This window comes from Filicampus tigris, chromosome 4 (assembly GCF_054856515.1).
Source record: "Filicampus tigris isolate MCC_2025a chromosome 4, RoL_Ftig_1.0, whole genome shotgun sequence".
Lineage (NCBI taxonomy): Eukaryota > Metazoa > Chordata > Actinopteri > Syngnathiformes > Syngnathidae > Filicampus > Filicampus tigris.
The window spans coordinates 1,485,653-1,506,139 of NC_141220.1; the positions used below are offsets into that span (position 1 = coordinate 1,485,653).

Consider the following 20,487-nt stretch of genomic DNA (forward strand, 5'->3'; position numbering starts at 1 on the left):
ATTCCTATCTCACAGACCGATATTTCTTTGTAAGTATGGATACTTGTTCCTCTAAAACTCATGAAATTAAATGTGGGGTTCCTCAAGGTTCGATTTTAGGCCCCCTACTTTTTAATCTTTATATGCTTCCCCTCTGGGATGTCATCAGGGGATAATTTCCTACAGCTCAATCAGGACAAGACTGAGGTTTTAGTTATCGGTCCCGAAGGTCAGAGAGAGAAGCTTTTACCAAAACTACACATTTTTAATCCCTCACACTGTGTGAAGAACCTTGGCGTCATTTTTGACTCTGAGCTCAGTTTTATTCCTCATATTAAAAATGTAACCAAGATTGGTTTTTATCACCTTAAGAATATCGCCAGAGTCCGCCCGTTTCTCTCTCAGGCTAACACGGAAGTGCTGATGCATGCCTTTATTTCCTGTCGTTTAGATTACTGTAATGCCCTGCTCTCTGGCCTCCCGAAAAAGAGCATTTCACCACTGCAACTACTGCAGAATTCAGCCGCTCGGGTGCTGACGAGAACCAGAGGGCGGGAGCACATTACGCCAGTTTTGAAATTGCTGCATTGGCTCCCTGTGTGTTTCAGGATCGATTTTAAAGTACTTTTATTAGTTTATAAATGTGTTAATGGTCTTGGGCCATCTTATTTATCTGATTTGCTTTTATCATACCAGCCCTCGCGGATCCTGAGGTCCTCTGGCGCGGGCCTTTTATTTATTCCAAGGGTGAGGACCAAACTGCATGGCGAGGCTGCATTCAGCCGTTTTGGTCCTCACCTTTGGAATAGCCTGCCAGAGGATGTCAGGTCTGCAGAGACTGTTGATATTTTTAAGAGGAAGCTCAAGACACACCTTTTTAGTTTGGCTTTCAACAACTTTTAAATAATTTATCTTTTCTTTTGATTGAAGATAATTCTATGTTTTGCTTTGAATGTTTTAAAGCACTTTGAGTTGCATTCTTATGTATGAAAAGTGCTATATAAATAAAATGTGATTGATTGATTGATTGAGACATTCAATGCTGAGCACCTCTAAAATGACCGAGCTCCTCACCCTATCTCTAAGGGAGAACCCAGACACCCTGCAGAGGCAACTCATTTCGGCCTCTTGAATGTGGGATCTTGTTCTTTTGGTCACGACCCACAGCTCCTGATCTTGAAAACTCCGGCCACCCTCAGACTTCCACGAGTCATGCCTCTTTGGTGATTGCGCACATATTTCCGCATTATGCATGGTGGGTGCATCGCTGCCTTTACCCATCAAATCTAACCATCAAATATAGGCCCCCCTCCCCAACTCCAAAGCCCCTATCCCACTTACGGGCGAACATGGTCGACTGCTGGCAAACGTAGAAAAATGCGCATTCACGTTAGGGTTTGCCAGGGTTCGTTCAAAGTTACAAATATTCGCAAACTTTCGTTAGATGCTCGCCTGTACTTTACATGTTCAAAATTTCCATGCGACATGAAAAATCACTAAAACTGTTGACGCTAATGTTGAACGAACCCTGGTGAATGTAACATTTGCTGCCTTCGAACACACTCGCAATTGTTTGCTGCTCAGTGGCATAAAGGGCTTAAGATGCTCAACTCATTTCTTAACATTGACAAACAGATCAGCACACATATTTATTCATTTAATAAATTTTAACAAATAGAATATCCACCAAATCAAAAAGGTTTACACAACTATACTTTTTATAAACCAATACAATAATGCTTTTTCCAATCACTTCTATGAATAAAAAATGTATTTTCTAATAGTATTGTACCGATATAACAAACTACATTTAACCAAATTAGCACACATAGTGCACTCTTGCGCCTACATGGAAAAACTACAAAAATGTAAGAAATGCGATATCGCGCCGGATGTTGGCATTCCGCATCCCACAATGCCCTGCGCCAAATACAAACAAGGCCATTTTGGTAGGGAAGAAAACTTGTCTCTAATTTGAGGAAACGCCACACTTTGAAAATGGTAGACAAGGAGCAAAAGAAGGGCAGAGCATTCTACAGGGCACCAAAAGAAAAAACAATTACCGTATTTTCCGGACTATATGTCGCTCCGGAGTACAAGTCGCACCAGCCATAAAATGCATAATAAAGAAGAAAAAAAACATATATAAGTCGCACTGGAGTATAATTTGGAGGAAATTAATTGTGCTCTTGGTACACATCATTTCCACTGAGCTACGATGGTAACATTAGCTAACATTCACACATGTAGCATACAAGAAAGTTACTGTAAGGTAACTTTAAACTCACCAAAATGGTTGTAGATTGATTAAATAAGTCTTTTATTTCTCCCCGACCATGTAGAATGTTTCCAAGTCTCCATAAGTATTTATGTATTCGGTTGTAATTGTCTCTTTGTTCTCTTCCCCGCTCTCAGCTCAGTAGTGTGGCTGATGCAATACTCCGGTCAGTGTCTTAAAACAACAGCACACTATTTTGTATAGATATATTGATAGACAGTCAAATTGTCTTTATCATACTATTTTAATTATTTATCAAAATGTTAGATTTTCACTTTAAATTATCCATGCGGATTATCCATTATCCGGCCTAATTTTTTGCCGCATATATTTTAATGGAGCCACGGAGTCCAAAATATTATGGCAAGATGAATGGAACCAAGGGCTGAGTTCCTCTGTGTTTGAAGAGGGAATACAAAGCCGATCAAAGGCATCAGAGAACCAACTAGCAGTGAGGAGGTTAAAAAAAACCTGCGGCTGCGCTCACTAGCAGTAGCTCTGACAGCACAGGAATACGTTACATCAAAGAACACAGTCATATTATCAGAAAGCACATTGTCCAAAATTTTCAAATTTGAGACCGATAGACCAAAAGTAAGGAAAAGGTCTAAAGTATGTCCTTGCTTGTGAGTGGAGCCAGACACGCACTGCACCAAATTGAAAGAGTCAATGAGTCTCAAGAAGTCCTTTGCCAGTGGTTTTTCAGGACAGTAAATAGATTAAATTAAATTGAATATTAAAGTCCCCCATGAGCAGGACGCCATCATATAGCAGCATGATCTCGGCAAGAAGATTTGAATAGTCATACAGAAACTCCTTGTTGTGTTTGGGAGGACGGTAGATGACAGCGCAGAGCTCTGACAATGAGAGCGCCACTGCCACCTACTTTAGTGGATGTGCATTGCATCTTATACGGCAAAAAAAGAAGCATACACACGCCCACCAAGGCATTGCACCAAGTATGTGTGATGTGCTGTGTGAATGTGAATATGAATGGTTATCTCTTTATGTTCCCTGTTATTCACTGGCAACCAGTCAAGAGTTTAATTAGTCTACTTTTCACCTAATCAGCTGAGATAACCTGCAACTCCTGACAACCCTGAATAGAACAGGCAGTAAAGAAGATGGATGAATGGATTAAAAAAAAACAAATGCATTCCATAAACCGTTACGTCTAACTGAAAATATTAAAACCCAGTTTTCCTAAATGTTATTAGGCTACTGTATGGATACATGTACTTTCATCCTTCAGCCATGTTCTTATGGTGTAATATGTTTCACATCTTAATTAACAGTATGCCTGTAAATTGAAGGTCAGAAATGATAATTATCAATGACTATTCATTCAAAATGTTTATCAATGTGTTCAGTCTAAGTACCACTTATGAGGAAGCATCTCACCAGAGTAAAGTCCTGGCAGGTAGCTTATAGCTGTGAAAAGCTGGCGGTGGTTAACTGACACTTCTCTCAACCTCTCCAGAGATTTCATTTCATCTTGGTTTCTGCTAAATTCCACTGCAGCTTTCTTTAAAGCCTGAGATGACTCCCTCAGTTCAGCCTGGGCCTCTCGGAGCTGTTCCATACCCCAGCCCACTTCTTCCAAGTACGAATGGACCATCAACTGGAGGAAAAAATATTGGTCAATGAAGGCATTGAAAAAGAAGACACTGAACTGTGCATTCTATCGTAATTGCCATCTGGGTGTGTTCCATTGCTGTCATAATACAATACAATACAATACAATACAATACAATTGTATTTATATAGCGCATTTCCCAATATCTACAGCTGTAACAAAGCACTTTACATACAACAACAAAATAGCCATAATGCAAGTGAAAGCAATAAATTTACACAAAACACCATATACAATAGACACTGGAAAACTGCAAAAAACTGTCAGTCTCGCGTCGGATCAAAAGCCAATGAATAGAAATGTGTCTTCAAACGGGTTTTAAAAATGGATAAAGAGGGGGCTTGCATAACATTTAATGGAAGGACATTCCAAAGGGAAGCACCAACAACAGAGAAGGCTCGATCCCTCTGAGGCTCTGCTTAGTCCTCTGCACCTCGAGCAGCGCCTGGTCCGCAGACCTGAGGCTGCGGGAAGGAGCATAGGAGTGGAGGATCGCGGAGAGGTATGCTGGAGCGAGGCCATTTAAAGATTTATAAACAAATAGAAGCATCTTAAAATGTACCCTAAAATGCACTGGGAGCCAGTGAAGGGAGGCCAGAATTGGTGTTATATGTTCCTTCTTCCGAACTCCAGTTTGGAGGCGAGCAGCAGCATTTTGGACCAACTGGAGACGTTTGAGAGACAACAAAATAAACCGACAACAAAATAAAGTGCATCACCTTGAGTCTGGTATATATGGAGGCAGTTCTCTGACTCTCGCTCTTCCTGTACTGGCTCAGTCGTTTCAGATGTTCAGGTTGACAGAAAACCACCGATGCCCACTTCAATGCAGCCCCCCGTGCCAAATGCACTGCCCTCTCCACCTCTGGCCACACATCAGGCACTACCATTGTGAAATCTGTACAAAATAGCGGAATGAGATTATTTTTCAATAGCGTTGTAAGTCAGCAATGACAGGCCACAAAAGTGAACATTCATGAACAAAGATGATGTGGCGACAGTAGCTCAGCCTGTAAGGCTTTTGGGTCAGGTTGCACTGTGGACAAAAATGTTAAAACGAAAAAAAAGTTAAGTAGTTGTTGGAGAGGCGCAGCTCTGCTTGCTGCCTTTTGTCAAGTTATTTCATTTGTTATTTCATTAACCCAATTTTTGGATTGTTTGTGTTGAGTCAAAATTCTGAGTTATTTCTTATAAATTAACCCAATTGTTGGTTCAAATTAACTATATATTGGGTTATATGCCAGTATGCCATGTTTTATGTTGGGTCAAAACTCAACCTTACAGGCCGATACACAGGTGCCAGATGTACACTTGAATTAAGTATGACTGGCAGCCATGACAGCCACCTACATACTGTTCATGTCGACACATGCAGCATCGTGGTCAAGTCAACGACACTTTTGCCATTTGGATTTCTTCATGAGTTCAACACTGTTTTGGTTAGTACTTCACACATTGTAATCTTTTGAAAACGAGTTGCTTGTAACTGAGCGTGTGTGTTGGACAGGACGAGTGCTGGAATCGTAAAAAAAAGGCATTATTCTGCTGCCATTGTAGGATGTGATACATCACAACAACTGTGCGTTCTCCAAATAATGTTCCATATTAACTTTATGTGTAATCCACAGGAACATTTCTATGATTACCAGAGTGGTTACCTTGCTTGGAGATTGAAAACTGTTGAGCGCAACTCTCCTGGAGAGGTCAATATATCTCAACACACTTTTCAAGATGGACCCACAACTCATCACAGCCCGTGTGAAAGTGTGAGGCAGTTGTCTGGTGATGACCGCAAGGAAGCAATGCTTGGTTTAAAGAACTGAAATAAATTGTATACCATTTTACAAATGTATCTATCTCATGCACCGATTTGCACCGTGAATGTGCTGAACTAAATTCTGGACACGTATGCATTCTACTTTATGAAACCATGACTGAGGACCGCACAACAAACAATGACCTCCCTGCCATGTTAACATAAGCATATGACTGAGTAGGCTGAGATGAAATTTGGCTGCCCTGTGACCATGTCACATGCACGAGGACCGTTTAGTAGGCCAGACTAAAATCGACTTCTGCCCCTGCTTAATCGACCCTTTTTTTTATTCGAACGTGTCACCCCTTAAAATGGGTGTCTGACCATTTTTTTTTAAAACTTTCGCTTGTTATTGCTGCGAGGTCCCTATTGTTTTGAAGAAATTATTATCTATTTTATTTTATTGTTATTTGCAGAAATGAATCAGATTTTTGGTTTAAACATGCATGAAAACTCACCAAACTTTACACCACATCAAGCCTAGCAAAATATGTGATTTGGTATTTAAAATTTTCCAAAATGGCTCAACATATATAGGCCCCATATAGAGGTTTAACGAAACCATATCGCAGTACGTTTGACCTAGGGCTTTTACACAATCCAAGAATATAGTAGGCTTTCTGTGACCTCCAAGTCAGCAATACTCGTAATTAGTGTCTCACAGGATACCGGTAACAGTACCGGACTGTGATTTTTCTGCGTCAAAAACGTCTTGATACCATTTTTTTTAAACACCAGTATTAAAAAAAAAAGTATTATTTTTAAAAGAACATGCAGCTCACCAACTCTGTCTTAAAGGCAAGTATACAGTACATACGTGCAAAGGCGCCTGTCTCCCGACATGTGAGAAATGCCTTAAGTTGCACGAAGCGCAGCGAAGCGAAGCGCAGCGAAGCGCCCGATTCCCCTCCGCTCACTGCCCCTCCGTTCCTCGTTGGAAAGCATGATGCGCTAAGTGTCATATGGAACCTTTTTGCTTACATGGCCATCCAGAGTTATACCACCAGTTTAAAGAGTGATGCATTTCGAACACTTCCCTCAAAAATAAGTAGTGTGTGAATTATTTTGTTCAATTGTATAATTTGATGAGGCATTCAACTATCTGGGAGAGGATTAGAGAAGAGTAACACACATGCATGCACATCCACATTTGGGCATTTCGTCGATGTGATGGACTGGTCCATTGGTCTGTAACTGATGGACGCCCATTTTGCTGATGTTCGACGAATGACGGGACAAATTTTAAAATAGATGGATTAAGCATCGACGGAAAACCCTTTGCCATCCGTCATCATCCTCGGCACCCATTGTAGTGTGTTTTTAATGACTGCTCCACTTGTCTAACTGCACTCCGTTTGATTCTGCAGGGAATGTAGGTGGAGAGCTCTTTGTGCCTTCGAGCCACTTGTGTGACTAGGAGGCTCTCAGTCACACGCTGCTCATATAGAAAGCTGCACTGTGCCAACGCTTCTTTCTGATTGGTGGCCCTCAGCGGGAAAATGGCCATCCAATCGGTGATGGATGGGAGCCCTCCCATCAAGCACTAATTGGATGACCATTTCCCTGCTCGGGAGAGTGAAAATTTAGTCTGACTCGCCGACGGACAGCTAAAAAGTAGAGGCGGACCGGCCTATAGACGGGTACTACTTTTTTCCCCCGGGAAACATGACGGATGACAGACGACGGGAGGGTACCCCTAGCTGCTGACGGATGCTAAATTTTTAGCAAAATGCCCAGCTCTGATTATTATCATTATTAATAATTATTATTGCTTTTGATTCATGCTTGTCCTCATTAAGGTTGCTGGAGCCTATTCCAACTGACTCACTGGCCAGGAGACAGGGCACACCCAGGAGTGATTGCCAATCACAGGGCACAAATAAGCAAACCACCATTCACACCCACACCCATGGACAACTTAGCTTCTTCAGCTAACCTAACATGCATAGTTTGGAATCTGGGAGGAATATTTTACAACTCATTCCAAGTGTTAACCCGAGGAACTAAATCATCTGAGAACATGTAAAACAATCTGCTGAACTCACTAACAAGTTACTGTTTCAGCACGACAACAACAGCATTTATTCATTGACTGACTGACAATAGGATGCCAGACTGTTGACACACAGTGAAGTATCTGAATGCATTTGTGTGTATGCTCATTCCTTCTTAAATTCCGCCATTAACACATGACATATTGTACCTATTCAGGGTCACATGAATCTGTACCTATCCCACCTACCTTAATAATTGTGAGAGATGGGGTACACTCATGACAGGTAATCAGTGGGCTGGAACGCAGACAATTCATATTCACTCCTACAGGTTTAATAAAGTCTTAGAGCCAAGTATTAACTTGTAGTACAGTACACGTTGTCAATGTGTGAGATAGACTGGAGAGAACCAGCATAAGCACTGGAATCAACATTTTATTTCCACACAGAAAAAGATGCAGCTCGGCATCAAGATCGAAACACAAAACCTTTTTGCTATGTCGGCAGCAATGACCTTTCGTAGGTAAGGGAGAGATGTCAGTGATGAGAGAATTTTGCACGCCTAGCAATTCTTGCCTTGTTCAATAACACACCGCCAGTGCAGGAAGCATACTTCAATCTCTCCAACATCCACTTCTAATTTTCATTTTTTTCTCCGTTGAAGATAAACTGTTCTATGCTGGCTCTTTAAAGAAAAGGGCGTTATCACTTAATAACAACATGCGTTTGTCTAGTATTACCTTCTGGTTTTCCACAAACATTCCTATGATCCTCTGATGACATTGTGATTCCAGTCGCCTGTCTGCCCACAAGTCTCCCGACACATGAGGAAAATAAGAAAGGGGGATAGAGAAATAGCACTTATCCATTCTACTTTTTCTCTAAATTATACCAACTCCCCCAGACATTTCCCTACTGAGAGGCCAGCAGGAAGGGAGGCTAGCGGGTGGAAGAGAATTATGTAGGATGGTGGTGAGTGGGAGGGAGGGGCAGGGGAAAGGAGCACAGCCGACTGGGAGCTTTTCTGCATTCAGTAGACTGGGAGCAAGCTGTCGGATCGCATTAAATGTACTTTAATGTTTTGTCTAAATCATGGGTCTCAAACTTAAAATATGTGGGGACCACTGGAGATACAGTATGGGTGTGTCTGGGCCGCATTGAGTATTCTACAATATAGTGATTCAAGTACAGCAGTCGACCCTCACTATTCCGTGTAAAGCCATAGAATTGTACCAAAAAAAAAGGATAAACATTCAGTATATCCAAAAAAAGGATGGAGAATGGGAGACAAAAAAACCCCAAAACTTTTTTTTTTGTGAAAAAAAAATGTGGATTTTATTTTCAGGCAATATCGCCCAGCCCTACCTGTTACTTGGCATAATCCAAAGCATGTCTAACGTCTGATTTCTTGAGCACTGCTACACTCACTGTGCATTCAAGAGGTGTTGGTATGCTCAACAAAAAACATTCTGTCTCCTGTGTTTCTTTATAATGGCTGTTCTCGTCGCCAACCTGTCTCTTCATGGAAGGTTTTGAAACAGACATGACTGGGACGAGGTACCAGGATATCTTTTCCTTTCACTTGGTGTCACTTCAGAATTAACGTTTCGCCGAAAGCTGTTATGAGCTTGAGCTATAGTAGCCCATAAGTGAAACAAAAAACATGCAGGACAACGACACGGCAAACAATCTGGGTGTTGCACTAACATTAGCCTTTTGTGTCAAGTAGGGGCCGCAAAATATCATCCTCTGGGTCGCAAATGGCCCCAGGCTGCAAGTTTGACACCACTGCTCTCCCGGGGGTTGGCAACCTCAAATGTAATAGTATTACCGTATACCTTTTCTATGTCTGACCATTACTTACAAAATTTCAAGTCTTGGTTCACTGCCTTAGTTCTGAACATAATCAAAGCCGCAATATTAGTCCTTCAGCGACCAGCCGACCATTGCACTATTTGAGCTACTGCCTCTGGCAAACGCTTCCTTTCCTTATTATATTGGTTCGATTGGGAATCTTACAAATGATTTCAATGCTGCTCTGTTAAATGTGCTTGACTCCATAGCACCATTAAGACTTAAAACTCATCTTTCGATGCTTACTCCGTGTTTTACAGATGAAACCCGCGCACTTAATCATGTAGGAAGCTTGAGCGCAAATGGTGCCTGACTACACTGGAGCTCTTCTGTCAAGCATGGTGTGATAGCTTGCTGAAGAAGCTCATGTTTTAGATAAAACAAACTCATAATTTCACCAGAATAATCAATCTTGATAAAAATATCCTTAAATCCTTGTTTGGTACAGTAGCAATGCTAACGCAAGAGCAGCTGACCACCAATAGCTCCTCCCATTCAGCTCACAATTTCCTTCACTTTTTTACTCCGAAGATTCAGCTCATTAGGGATGAGGTTAAAGACAGCATTCCTAAAACGTCCAATTCTGCGGTTACTGATGTTAATAGGGGCATTAAAGATCAAGTGTGAAGTAAACTTGGCCAACCATCTCTAGAGTAATACTAACGGCTAAAACTATTTTAAGCAAACTTTTGTTACTTTTTTTTAACGCAACCCACCCAGATTAATAATTACACACATAAGGTGTAGATAAAACGCTATATAAGTGCATTTACCATTACAATTACCATAGCAACGCACTTAACAAAGAAAATGTTCAGCAATATCCGGTAATCTTCAGCGAGTGAAGTAATTTAAAGAAGGCCGAGTCACCAGTCAGTCGTTGTACTACATTGTTGATTGTTCAGTTAACCAGAGGTGGGCATTCCATCTTAGTGACGGACCAGTCCGTCAATCGTCCTATGACGAACGCCCGTTTTGCTGACGGTTGACGAATGATAGGTAACATTTTAAAATAGACGGACTAAGCATAGTTGGAAGTCCATGTATCTAATCCGTTTTACGTCTGTAGTCCATCTTTAGTCTATTTTTTGCAGCGAGGCTTCGATGGCCACCGCGAGCGCAGCGAGGAACAATAGTGAGTTGTTGTTGCTTGGGGGACAGATTTGAGTGAGGGACCAGGCTGTGAACAGGCTTCCATGACGCCATGAGAGTCATCGGCTGGGGGCAGAGGGTGGGGGGTGGAGTGCTATTGAAATTTGCAGTCGCTGACGGAAACCCGTTTAAAATCAGAGGCGAACCGGCCTATAGGCTGGTAGTTTTGTTTTTTTTTACCCCCAGACGACGGACTACGGAAGTGTACCCACGCTGCAGACAGATGACAAATAACGGGCGCTCAATTTTTAGTAAAATGCCCAGTTCTGCCATTAACTGCTCTTTGCCATTGGGTCACATTTTTCAGTGTGTGTGGCCAAAGTATACTAACTAGGGCTGCTCGATTACGCGATTTTGAACCGCAACTGAATTTTCTAGATAAAACAATGTTAAAAACGTTCAAATCCGCACGTTCAATTTTTTTATTTTAGGTGTATCTCAGCCACCGTAGTTTCCTCTGCATTTCCGCTTCCTCCCACGAGCGTGCATTCCGGAAAAATTACAACATCATCCATGGCTACCGGCAATTCTGCTACAGGCAAGTGAGCATTTAGTTAATAAATCGGGCAAGTATAGATCTGTAGTGTAGTGTGTGCCCCGCATGTACAACACAACCCGGGAGCAAGTAACTCAACGTCTGAAAGGCGTCCCATTTTTTCTCCTCTACAACGGACCTCTGGTGGTGCATCCGTACTCAAGCTTGACGGTGCATTGTATTATTGAGTGACAGTTTTGCACTAATCATTGATTATGTTTAAGTAAGACCAGGGAGAAAGGTGAAAGGCTAGTCACTAGCTGGTTGGCAAAATGACTTGCTGACAGACTGTTTAGTTTACAGACTTGACTGTCTACCTTCTCTCATGTTGATGATTTTGTTTCAGATTGGATATGCACTTTCTTCTTTCATTATTGATTTAATTAAGAACAGATCTGAAATGTATTGTGTAAGTAAAATGCTGTTAATCCCAATGGATTGTTCTGTGTTTATTAAGTTAGATTGACTGGCATTTTGAATTTTAAATAAAATTAAGTTTAAATAAAAGACATTCAAAAATTTTCATACATGTTTTATTTTACAAAGAAATCGTAATCGTAAAATCGGGTTTGAGAGAAAATAATCGGGATTTTCTTGTTAGGCAAAATCGAACAGTTCTAATACTAACAGCATGCAAATGAACAGAGGTGGGCATTTTACTAAATTTTGTTGGTCCGTAATTTGTCATCCGTCAACGGCCAGGGTACCCGTTAGTCATTCGTTAGTCTGACATTTTCCGTGACTGAATTGTAATCGTCAGTCTGTCAGTCAGCTAAATCCGTCAGTTAGTCCGTCCGAAGTCCATTCGTCCGTCAGCCGGTCTCCCCCAAAGAAACGTCAGAAAAACGGGCGTCCGCTAGTGACGGACTACCACTTACCAACCAAAACGAAAATGCAGTCTTCCTACTGTATCGCTGTCCAGACGATTGTCTTAAGCCCAGGCCTCCACCTCTACCTCATCATTTCCGTAGAAGAGGCTCTCGATTTGTTAACCCAACTGTCCAATAGGGAGCTACAAATGACTGTTTATTGAATGGCCACAAATTTACATTTCGTGCCCACGTTATATTCATATTATTTCCACACATTAAAAAAAAAATTCTGTAACTTCTCCATTTCCATTTTGAGCACCTGCTCCTCCAATTGTCTCTGCACGCCCCTGAGACACGGTTTCCACCAGATGTGTGAAGGAAAAGACGTGTAGTCATGTAACCAGGATGTTGTGCAGTGTGTATTCCAATTGAGATGTCACTAGATGACAAAAAGTCTCTTTCTCTGCATGCCTCATAAGTGGAGTGAATGCTGAATGCATTCACTCAATTGATTCAAGAAATAATCACAACTACTCTAATATATGAAAATTACAGTGAAGCACACACTCTCAACAAGTGGACAGCTAAGAAATACTCCATACATGTTGAAAATGTGTAATATTATATTGTAAAAAGAAAGCAGAACATCTACTGGATGTGTGAGCCCGAAAGAGGAAAAAACAAGTTCAAACACTCCACAACACTCAACGCCTCCACCCAGAGGAGCTATGGGATGAAGAGGAAGTCTAAAACTAGACCATTTCCTGCATGACATTCCTGACCTGTACGTGCCTTCCTGACATTCTCTCAGCCTTTGCATTGGACTATGTCCCCGCCACCCATGTTCATGCTTTAAATACATAGCCAGTGATGAGAAATAAAGTCACGCTACCTAGACCAACAATGACTGCTTTTTATGCTCCGTGGATAAGTTGCACAACATTGACATGCATCATTTAGAAAACAAAGCTCAGTGGACCGTTTCAGTGCCTACTTTGTCTCAATGAGAATTGCTGTCCTTGCTTGAACTTTATGTCCAGTTTTAGATTACCATAGATTTTTCATTCACCACATCCATGCACTGACGATCCAACTGTCATTTTCGAAACCGCTTATCCACATTCGGGTCACACAAGAGTGTTGGCCTACAGCTGACTGTGCAAGAGGAAGGGTACATCCTGGACTGGCTGCTAGTGTAGTAGGATGAAGTGGCTCATCCCTACTTAATGGTTCGATGGACTCTGTATATCTTTTATATCTGTTTATTGTATTTCTCTCCGTGCCTGCGTGGGTTTTAACCGGGTAGGCATTACTGACGCCTAGGGGTAGAATTAGCGCACAGCACACAAAAGAGATTGGAGGGCTCATAACTGCAGCCAATAGGGCCTGTGCACGGCGCGTCATCGCTGACGTGACGTGACGTAGCCGCCATATTGGGAGCGCACTGGAGGCGACGTGACTACTGTTGTTACATGCAAGACAAACTCTCTGTGTTTCTTGCTTGATTCAGACGGCCGAGATATGTAAACATGGTGAACTGTTGCTGTGTTAGGGGGTGCAGCAATGCCACCCACGATCACAAAGGAAGAAAATTTCACAACGGACTGAGTTTTTATAGGTTTCTTGCTTGGTGGAAGACCAAGGGAAGATTCGTTTCGGACATGTCAAAACAAAGTTGGATGGCTTGGTTATCGGCTGTAAGATGAAAACATTTCACCATAAACAACATTCCGTCTTGAGCAAGAGTATGCGGCGTACATTTTCATATCGGTAAATTAAAGATATAGTTTAGAATCCTCTTGCTTTCTCTCTTTTAGTCACATATGTGCATGCACTCAGTGAGTGAGGTAAAAGGAAAGAAAGGAATGATCAACGATCACATACACTGTTAAAAAGGAAATGATCGTTTGTGTGTCTTAAGTGGACGGTTCACAAGCAAACACACAGCACATCCGAAAGACATCCGAAAGACGGTGTTATTGTTCGCCGCCTTCATCATCTGCAGGTCCTGCACCTACCCATTTGTAAATTGCACATGAGAGGTTAAAGATTTATAATGTTTAAATTGCTCCGATGTGTAGGCACCTTGTTTGTCAAAAAAATGGATACCTCAATATTAATCGATATTAAATCGAGTATCGATTCAAGATATTCAATTGCTTTGGTATCGATACTCTTCAACACAGTCACAACAGCTGGGGATCGAACCCACAACCTCTCGGTTGGGAGACGACCACTCTGCCACTGAGCCATGCGTGTAAAACGTGGTCACCATCTTTAGCCAGTCCCACCTCGCCGGAGCACCGTCTCCGTTAAGCGTGCATTCAGAAAGACACTCTGTTATGATAGCAGTTATATCATTAGACACTAGTTGACAGTATTGCCTTATGTGTGTTAGGTGACTACACGAACAAGTGTGTATGCTGGTTAGAAGTAAAATGCAGTTAGAAAAATAAAAAGACATCAGCTTGCAGCATCACTGTTCCTGCGTGACTGCTTGAATAGCAGAAAGCGGAACATTACATGGTACCAGGTCGCGGGTCAAGAAAAGGACTGACGTGAGACGGAGTCCATAAAGCCACCAGAAGTGCTGAAAATGACTGGAAATGTGGACGCGAATTGGCGGGCTTTCCAGCAACAATTCCAGCTCTACCTTGCCGCCGTAGGAGTCGGTAACAGAGCGGACAAAAGAATAGCCCTTTTCTAATCATTGCCGGAGCGGAGGCCATCGAGGTATTCAACACATTTGTATATGATGATCCCGAAGACAAAGACAAGTTTGATAGGGTCCTACAGAAATTTGATGAGCACTGTCTCGCTAAGAAAAACTAAATTTATGAGAGATATGTGTTTCGTTCAAGACAGAAATGACATTCTTGGGAGCCAAGCTCACAGCGGATGGAGTGCCATCCATTCCATCCATTATCTGTACCGCTTCTCCTCACAAGGGTCGCGGGGCGTGCTGGAGCCTATCCCAGCTGTCTTTGGGCAGTAGGCGGGGGACACCCTGAACTGGTTGCCAGCCAATCGCAGGGCACACAGAGACAAACATCCGCACTCACAATCACACCTTGGGGCAATTTAGAGAGTCCAATCAACTTACCATGCATGTTTTTGGAATGTGGGAGGAAACCGGAGTGCCCGGAGAAAACCCACGCAGGCACGCCGAGAACATGCAAACTCCACACAGGGAGGCCGGAGCCGGGATCGAACCCACGACCTCTGAACTGTGAGGCGGACGTGCTAACCAGTCGACCACCGTGCCGCCCCGCGGATGGAGTGGTGCCAGACAAAACCAAAGTGCAAGCAATTTTGGATATGCTAGCTCCAACTGAAAAAAAAAAAGGACTTCTGCGAGCAATGGGGATGATAAACATCCTGGGTAAGTTCATTCCCAACCTCTCTTCAGAGACGAAGTCCCTGAGAGAGCTGCTCCATCACAACGTAGGATTTGAGTGGACAACAAAACATGAAAAAGAATGGAAAGAACTAAAGAGAACTGTGACAGCTGAGCCAGTCCTTGCATTCTTTGATGCATCAAAACCAACCAAAATTTCCACTGATGCATGAAAAGATGCGCTATGTGTTACATGGCAAACTGTAGCCTATGCATCAAGATCAATGACAGAGAGTGAAAAACACTATGCTCAGATTTAAAAGGAGTCACTGGGTTTAGTGTTTGGATGTGGCAAATTTCACACATACGTTTATGGACTACCCACGTTCACAGCAGAGACTGATCATAAGCCCCGAATTTCAATTAGAAAGAAAAATCTCAATGACATGTCGCCCAGAATCCAGCGCATGATGATGACATTGCAGCGCTATGATTTTGAGCTAATATACATGCCTGGAAAATACATAGTGCTTGATGATGCGCTATCGCGAGCGCCATATCCTAATAGCGGCACCTCGGGATGCACCACGGCAGAGGAGGCTGAGGCTCACATCAACATGGTAACGGCCGCACTGCCTGCAACAGATGCTATGCTGGAACAAATTGTTAAAGAGACAGCAATGGACCCAGTATTGGACAAAGTGTCACGATGTATAAACAATGGCTGGTCAAACGGAGTTTGCCCTCAGTTTTAAAAATATCAATTATTCACCTTAATAGCAGAAGCCTGTATGCCAATTTTCATCATATCAAATCTTATCTAGGTCAGTTCACACAAAACTTTAACATAATTGCAGTATCGGAAACATGGATTAACAAAGAAAGAGGCATGGACTTTGAAATAGATGGATATGAAATGGTTTGTAAGAATAGAGAGAACAGGAATGGAGGTGGGGTGGCTTTTTATATAGACAGGAATTTTTGTTTCAAGGTAGTAGAAAGAATGACACAGGTGGTGGATAATATGGTAGAATGTATTACAGTAGAAATATCTTTGGAAAAAAAGAAAAATGTGTATGTAGGTTGCAACTATAGAACACCAGGTTCGAATATTGACGCATTTAAAAACTGGATGGAGGAAGAAAACAAAAAAAAAAACAGTGTTCATCTGTGGTGTCTATAATATTGATCTTCTCAATCCAAACCAACATAAAATGACAGAAGAGTTTATTCACACAGAATAGCCTCTGCCTCTATCCTAGTATTACTAGACCCAGCATAATCACTACCCATTGTGCAACACTAATAGATAATACTTTTACTAATATCATGGAGAACAATTTGGTCAGTGTACTACTGATAAATGACATTAGTGATCATTTACCAATATTTATAATTTATGACTGTAAATGTCGCAAAAACAACCAAGACAGTAAATTACAACACAGACAATTAAGGACTGAAGAGGCTATGAAAGCACTAAAAAATGATTTACTGAAAGAGAATTTGAATACGGTATACAAAGAAAAAAATATTGATTAAGCTTATGATGAATTTCTAAAAATATTTAAGCGATTATATGATATTAACTGCCCAATCAAACAATATAAAATAAAACCAAAGCATAATGACAATCCTGGATAACAAAAGGGCTAATAAATTCTTGCAAAAAGAAAAACACTCTATATAGGGAATTTATGAAATATGAAACTAAAGAAACAGAAAAAAAATATAAAAACAAGTTAACCAATATTTTGAAAAGATGTAAAAAAAGAATATTATACTAAATCATTTGAAAATAATAAATATAATATTAAAGGAATCTGGAATATTTTCATTCATTCATTCATTATCCATACCGCTTCTCCTCACAAGGGTCGCGGGCGTGCTGGAGCCCATCCCAGCTGTCTTGGGGCAGTAGGCGGGGGACACCCTGAATTGGTTGCCAGCCAATCGCAGGGCACACAGAGACAAACATCCGCACTCACAGTCATACCTAGGGGCAATTTAGAGAGTCCAATCAACTTACCATGCATGTTTTTGGAATGTGGGAGGAAACCGGAGTACCCGGAGGAAACCCACCCAGGGAGTCTGGAATATTTAAAATAATGTAATTAGAAATGGTCACAGAAAGGACAACTACCCACCTTATTTCATAGAAAATGAAATAAACATTAACAATATGGATGAGGTTGTGAATAAAATCAACAGATTTTTTGTCAGCGTTGGACCAAACCTGGCAAAAAAATACACAATCATGACACAGCGAACAATACTTATATGGACTTAATTGAAAGAAATCCATGTTAAATGTCTCTTAAACCCGTTGAAGAAAAAGAGATGATTGATATTGTTCATGGTTGAAAGGAAGAACATCTACCGACTGTGACGAAATTGACATGAAGACAGTGAAAAAGGTCATTCTGGGAATCTCTAAACCACTTACTTACATTACGAATCCATCATTTCAAACAGGGCTATTTCCAAGTAAAATGAAAACGGCAAAAATCATTCCCATCTACAAAACTGGTGACAAACACAATTTTACAAACTATAGGCCCAATCTCCCTTCTTCCACAATTCTCCAAAATTCTCGAAAAACTCTTCAATAATAGACTAGATAAATTCATCGAAAAACACAAACTACTCTCGGACAGCCAATATGGATTTAGAGCAAACCAATCAACTGCATTTGCCTTAGCAGAATTTATTGAAGAGATCACTGATTCAATCGACAAAAAGAAACACATATTAGGACTGTTTGTTGATCTACAGAAAGCATTTGACACCATAGACCATAATACTGTATTTTGATTAATAAACTAGAGCAATGTGGGATTAGGGGAATGGCCCTGAACTGGTTAAGAAGCTACTTAAAAGATAGGCAGCAGTTTGTGAAGTTGGGAACATTTCAATCGAAATGTTTGGACATCGTGTACCCCAGAGGTCAGTGTTAGGACCAAAATGATTTGTATGATATATTAATGACATATGTAAAGTCTCCCACTTATTGACATTTGTTTTGTTTGCAGATGATACCAATATTCTGGTTTCTGGTGAAAAAATGCAACATATTCTGTATATAATCACATCACAGTTCCAAAAAGTTGAAATATGGCTTGACAAAAACAAGTTATCAATAAACCTAATCAAGCCAAAACTGATGGTGTTTAGAAATGTCAAAGCAAACAACCAAGTTAAAGTACAAGTTGAAGGTGTAAGCATAGAGACAGTGGAGGAGACAAAATTCCTTGGGGTAATTATTGACCGGAAAATTTGTTGGAAGCCTCACATTAAATATATAAAATCTAAACTTTCAAAAAGTATTTCTATCCTGTCTAAAGTAAAACATTTTCTCAACCAAAAATCCTTGCACATTCTTTATAACTCACTAGTTTTACCATATTTAAATTATTGTTCAGAGGTCTGGGGAAACACATACAAGAATTCAATGCAGCCTCTTTTTATACTGCAAAAAAGAGCTATGAGAGCAATCCACAATGCCAGTTATCTGCACCACACAAATCCACTGTTTCTATGCTCTAAAAGTTTAAAATAGTTTGATTTTATAGTATATAAAACTATACAACTAATCTACAAAGCAAAACATAATTTACTGCCGGGTAATATTCAAAATATGTTTTCAGAAAGAGAAGGTGGCTATAATCTAAGGGGAACACATCATTTAAAGACAAAGTACTCACGCACGACAATGAGTTTTTCTGTATCTATATGTGGAGTAAAACTATGGAATAAACTGAATACTGATCTACAACAATGCCCAAACATACACCAATTCAAAACGAAATATAAAATAAGTATTTTAGAGAAATATATATATATATGTATAATTATATTATGGTCATTACTGTCTGGTTATATTATCATTATTGCTATTATTATTATTGTTCTTGTGCCATTAAGTAAACCCATTTACCCATATTTCTAATAATAGGTGTACCAATCCGTATTAACAGAATCCAGTATAATCGAATAGTGAACTACGCTTAACAGCATGTATTAATATAGTAATCAGTAGTGGATATGGAAGTGTATTGCCTGTAGTTTCTATTATATATAATACTATTTCTTGTGATAGAATTAGCGGAAAATTGGAAAGTATTGTAATATCTTGTTGACGAAATGGAGATAAAAGGGCTAGGAATATAAAAGTATACATATACTTCTGGCGGCACGGTGGTCGACTGGTTAGCACGTCCGCTTCACAGTTCAGAGGTCGTGGGTTCGATCCCGGCTCCGGCCTCCCTGTGTGGAGTTTGCATGTTCTCCCCGTGCCTGCGTGGGTTTTCTCCGGGCACTCCGGTTTCCTCCCACATTCCAAAAACATGCATGGTAAGTTGATTGGATACTCTAAATTGCCCATAGGTGTGATTGTGAGTGCGGATGTTTGTCTCTGTGTGCCCTGCGATTGGCTGGCAACCAGTTCAGGGTGTCCCCCGCCTACTGCCCAAAGACAGCTGGTATAGGCTCCAGCACGCCCCGCGACCCTTGTGAGGAGAAGCGGTACAGATAATGGATGGATGGATGGACATATACTTCTTCCTACTCCTTTTGAACATATAATGTATGTCTGCCTTTTTGTATGCACTTAAATTACACTCTTTCTTTTTTCTTATTTTATTTGTATTTATTATTTTCTTATATGTTCGAAATAAAGCGGAAAAAAAAACAAAAAAAACAGAAGGCGGAACATTACCCCCGGCTCGTTTTGCGTGAATATCTTGAAAACTGTATGATGTTTGTCTTGAAAATAAATGTGCGTTTCTGCTATTTCGCAAACAAACATTCAGAAATTAACAAGCAGATTTGAATATTTACCAATGATGGGTTGTGATAAATGCACACTTAACATTTAAGAAGTATGTGTAAATCACATATATCTTTTAAACAAATCTCTCTCCATACTATAAGTATGGGGAGATAAGTGGTCCAATTAAGTGGAACAAAAATAATGTTCCTATAACAGCAAAGCCTTTGTTTTTTTATGTCTTTTTTTAAAATTACATTAAATAATTTACCTGTTTTATCGGCCACTGCTTGTTGCAGACAAACTTCTTGTGTGTTAACAGAGAA

General features: G+C 40.7%; 1 protein-coding gene across 5 annotated transcripts in view; it reads right to left on the reverse strand.

Annotated features, from left to right (window-relative positions):
- Positions 1–8,624, reverse strand: part of exoc3l1 (exocyst complex component 3-like 1) — a 56,085-nt gene extending 47,461 nt beyond the window's left edge. The window contains exons 1-3 of one of the 5 annotated variants that reach the window (XM_086028559.1): positions 8,444–8,624; positions 4,613–4,791; positions 3,659–3,878 (exon numbers count right to left, since the gene is read on the reverse strand). In XM_086028559.1, coding sequence (XP_085884685.1) covers positions 3,659–3,878; positions 4,613–4,791; positions 8,444–8,486 — 442 coding nt within the window. In that variant the 5' untranslated portion in view covers positions 8,487–8,624. Of the gene's footprint in view, positions 1–2,267; positions 2,386–3,658; positions 3,879–4,612; positions 4,792–8,443 lie in introns of those variants that run through there. The other 4 variants (XM_086028560.1, XM_086028561.1, XM_086028563.1 and 1 more) reach the window with 4 other exon arrangements.
- Between the last annotated feature and the right edge of the window lie 11,863 nt (positions 8,625–20,487).